We start from the raw sequence: 4,076 nt of genomic DNA on the forward strand, positions 1-4,076 counted from the left end.
TTTCCAGTCGAGGCAATTCTGGGATCCTGTGTGACTGTGGTGCTACTGGTCCTCCCATTCCAGCCCCAAGGCTGCTCCCAAAGACACCTGTGTCCAGTACAAAGCCCCCCCAAAAAATCTGCAGCAAAGACACCACACTTTGGGTGGAAGCATGGTAGAGGCCAGGCAGAGCTGGGCACGTTCCACAGCTGGGGAGGACAACAGGCCTTTGGGCTGGTTACGTGCCCCTGGGACCTCCCTTCAGCTCTCAGGGCAGACTGGCTGCTAGAGTCATAGAATCCCAGACTGGTTTGGGTTGGAAGGGACCTTAAAGCTCATCCAGTCCCACCCCCCCTGCCAGCAGCAGGGACACCTTCCACTAGACCAGGTTGCTCAAAGCCTCATCCAACCTGGCCGAGAACACTTCCAGGGAGGAGCAGCCACAGCTTCTCTGCCCAACCTGGGACACTGTCTCACCACCCTCACACCAAAGAATTTCTTCCTCACATCTCATCTCCATCTCCCCTCTTCCAGTTTCAAGCCATCACCCCTTGTTCTGTCACTCCCTGTCCTTGTCCAAAGTCCCTCCCCAGCCTTCCTGAGGAGGACAATAACTCATGATGGGTTATTTTTTGCAGTGTCCAGCTCCGGGTCAGAGCAGGGACAGTCTCAGTGGGGACACTGCAGCTGGGAGAAGACACAGGTACTAATTGACTTTATTTATTAGCAACGTGAAGAAGGCAGCGATCACGGGCTGCCCTGTGCATAGGTGGAGTCCCAAGTAGGTCCCTTGCAGACCAGAGAGGGTTGAGCATCCCAGTGCTCCAGGGAGTCCCCTGACACTGGGGGATCCCTCACAGGGACAGAGTGGTCACCAAGGAATAGCTTTACCTTCCCAGTTGAGCAGGGTCCCGCTGTGTTTCTCAGAGAGGATGGGCAGGACCGACAGCAGCCCCCGGACACTGGTGTCCACCGTCAGGTCAGCCTGCAACAGGTACAAGTGAGGAGCAGGACCGAGATCCCACCATCATTCCTGGCCACCCACCAGCACCCGCTCAGCTCGTGCAGGTCGGCAGCAAAGCTCCTTCCACCCAGACCAAGCAGAGAGCCAGGGGAGGTGGGATGGGTCCGTCTGGGAGGATGGTTGGGTATCTGCATGGCTTGGATGGAGGTGGCTCGGGCTGGGCAGCCAGCTACAGGGTTAAATAGGACACGTAGAAGATCCTGCTGCAAGCAGGACGCTATGTGAAACCTTCTCAAAACTCCAGGGCTGCAGGGACCAGCCCCATCCCAAACAGGGATCCTGCAGGATGAGGAGAGACCTCCTGGGCCTGCAGCTCTCTGAGGACAGAGGTGCAGGGTGGGATGGTGCTGCTCCTCTCCTCCCTGCTCTGTCACATTCAGGTTCTCTGCACCATCTCTGGGCTGCCCAAAGCAAACAGGTCTCCTGCTCACCCTGGCTCTGTGCTGATGCTGTTGCCTGGGCAGCACCCACATGTTCTGCAGTGGCCCAGCACAGACGTGGGCAACCTGCAGCCTGAGAGGGAACTCATTCTTGTATGGATCTCTCCTCCCAAGAGCCATCCCAGCCACCCAAGGCACCTCCCATGCCACTGCAAGTTCACAGGCTTTGGTTCCATCTCGACCCACTCAGCTGGAACCCACCTCCTGGGTGCCCATGTCGGTTTTCACCCATCCAGGGTGAAGTGCCACGCAGAGGATCCCGTCTTCCCTGTAGGTCAGAGCCTGGCACTTGGTGAGCATGTTGAGGGCAGCCTGGGGGAGGAAGGAAGCATCAGCCATGGGCAGCAGAAAGCTCCATGCACTAGGCTCCTCTCCCATCGCTGCCTCATGGCACAGGAGAAAAAGCAATGTCAGGTCTTCAAGAGATAGTGTGTGGAGATGCCCTAGGTGGGCAGCAGCTGGGCACGGAGATGCCCAGGGAGCTCAGGCAGTGGTCCCTCCATCTCACGATCTCAGGTCCCCTGGCAAGGGACAGCTCTAACTCCCACTGAGCTCACAAGCATGGGAAGGTCTCCAGCCTCCACACCTTGCTGCAGCGGTAGGAGATGACAGGCTTGAAGAAGGACTCAGGAGTTTTCTCGATGGATCCCATGACGGTGGAGATGTTGATGATGGCTGCCTTGTTGCAACTCAGTCCCTTTTCTGTGCTCTCCTGGGCAGCTTTCTTCAACAGGGGCAGGAACGCCTGGGGAGAAGCAACCTTGTGGGACGCCTGTGCCTCGAGCCAGCCCCACTTATGGAGTAAGTTCCTCCACCAGGAAGAGCAGCAGGAAACCAAGTGAGTCCACGGGTTCTGCTGTAGTGGCCCTGCCTGTTCCCAGTTAGCCCAGCACAACATAGTGGGGCTTGGGCTGGCAGCACAGCAGCCCTGGGAAACTCTGCAAAGCCATCTGAGATCTCCATCTTGACCATCGACAGCGTGGGTGACCCTGAAGCTGGGCTAAATTCCCCCTCCATGGTGAGCTCCATCCCCAGAGCTCCATCCATACCTGGGCCATCAGCATTGGCCCCACTGCATTGGTCTTGTACACCCTCATCATCTCCTCGGCGTCCACCGTCTCCAGCGTCGCCGTCGGGGTGTAGATGCCGGCGTTGTTGATCAGCAGGTTCAAGCCCGTCCCGTTCAGCTTCCCCTCCACGATCTTCGCTGCGTCAGTAACAGCTGAGGGGTTTGCAACATCTGCAGTGGGAGAGAACATGGTTTGAGAGCCATGGACTCCACCTGGGGAGAAGGAGGAGGTGAAGATGCTGAGGAGCAGCTCTGCATCCCGACCCGTGTGGTCTTCCAGCTGTGGGCACCAGATGGTGCTGTGCAACCAGCCCAGAGCACCTGGCACCCACAAACCCCAGCTCATCCCCAACTGCCTCCTTCACCAGGCACAGGGTGCCCCACGACCACCAGCTTGAAGGACCCTGCCCTGGGGCAGCCCACCAGGAAAAGCCACTCTGGGGACAACCCCGTGGTGGCAAAGTGCTGCTGTGACTCCCACGCTGTGTCAGGCATCAGCAGTCACAGCCTCCTGTCAGTGGACAAAGTCCATCCCTGAGGAAGCTCTGGAGAACCCAGGACAGTTTGGAGGGGGATGGTCCCCAGAGGGGCTGTGCTGTGACCTGCTGCAGGATGGCTCTGCAAGGTCCTACAGCTCTTGCCCAAGTGCTGGGCCAACTGCATGGTGTTTCCACAGGAGCTGCCTTCCAGGAGGAGCCCTCCTGGTGTCACCTAGGACTTGGGATCAAGGCAGCAGAGCTGCATGGCACAGCAAGGACACAGCCACTCAGCTGGGGGAGCTGGCCATGCCCAGGATGGGTCTCAAGAACCTCCTGGTCCCATGGCCATGGGGCAAGGAGGCTCCAGGAAACGATGTTACTGGGGCTGAGACAGGACTGGAGAAGCTGGCCTTTTGGCAGCAGGTCGTGAAGCAGCTCTGAAGAACTGGATCCCCATGTAGAGCTGGAAAGCAGGGAGGGGTGGAAGGAGAAACGGGGCAAGTGTGGCCACCAGCCACAAATTTACCAGCTCGGCAGCAGAGCGCACCTACCCAGCTTCACAAGAACCAGGTTGGGGTGTTTGGATGCCAGATCCCTCAGCTCCTACAAAAAGAGACACGGAAACAATCAGCACGAGGCAGAGGTGATACCCAGCATGATCCTGGGGCACCAGTGATGGTCCACCCTGAGGGAAACATCTCCCAGATGTTACTCAGCACTTATGAATGGCCGGACTGGGGACCTGCCTCGGCGCTCAGGCTTCTTCTAGGCTCCACAAAGCAACGTGCCTGTGCTCAGAACGCGACACGGCCGTGACTGCAAGGTACTGTGGTCACTCTCCCAAAGACTGGTGGGCCTAGATCCAACTCTGCGCGAGTGGGCGCCGTGCCCATGGCACGTGGTGAAGGTTTGGCACGGGAGGGCCGGCTGGGACACAGCCAGTGCGGTTTGCTGGACAATATGGCTTATTCTTCACCCGCTGCGCAGCAGAACTTGAGAGGACTTTGGCACAGTGCGAAGGCAAGTGTCCTCCTTTCAGCTGGGCCAGAGCTGGGCTTCTTCTTCATAGCTGGAGCAGCGCTGGG

At 58.4% G+C, this 4,076-nt stretch overlaps 1 protein-coding gene across 1 annotated transcript; it reads right to left on the minus strand.

The window, feature by feature from the left end:
- Positions 1-812: 812 nt before the first annotated feature.
- On the minus strand, positions 813-3,590 carry LOC104518345 (C-factor). Its single transcript, XM_010169234.2, has 5 exons — positions 3,543-3,590; positions 2,493-2,683; positions 2,030-2,188; positions 1,645-1,755; positions 813-964 (listed from the first exon to the last, which is right to left on the minus strand). The coding sequence occupies exons 2-5, from the start codon at positions 2,541-2,543 to the stop codon at positions 851-853; spliced, it is 435 nt and encodes a 144-aa protein (XP_010167536.2). The 5' UTR covers positions 2,544-2,683; positions 3,543-3,590; the 3' UTR covers positions 813-850.
- Positions 3,591-4,076: the final 486 nt, after the last annotated feature.

The sequence above is a fragment of the Antrostomus carolinensis genome, unplaced genomic scaffold (assembly GCF_000700745.2).
Source record: "Antrostomus carolinensis isolate BGI_N321 unplaced genomic scaffold, ASM70074v2 Scaffold51175, whole genome shotgun sequence".
Classification (NCBI taxonomy): domain Eukaryota; kingdom Metazoa; phylum Chordata; class Aves; order Caprimulgiformes; family Caprimulgidae; genus Antrostomus; species Antrostomus carolinensis.

Bases quoted from the DNA above. Each gene is read 5' to 3' on its own strand.
- LOC104518345 (XM_010169234.2), bottom strand. From the start codon at position 2,543: ATGATGAGGGTGTACAAGACCAATGCAGTGGGGCCAATGCTGATGGCC. The intron at 2,189-2,492 runs GTATGGATGGAG...GCTTCTCCCCAG, and splicing joins GGCCAATGCTGATGGCCCAG to GCGTTCCTGCCCCTGTTGAA. The intron at 1,756-2,029 runs GTGTGGAGGCTG...TTCCTCCCCCAG, and splicing joins TCTCCTACCGCTGCAGCAAG to GCTGCCCTCAACATGCTCAC.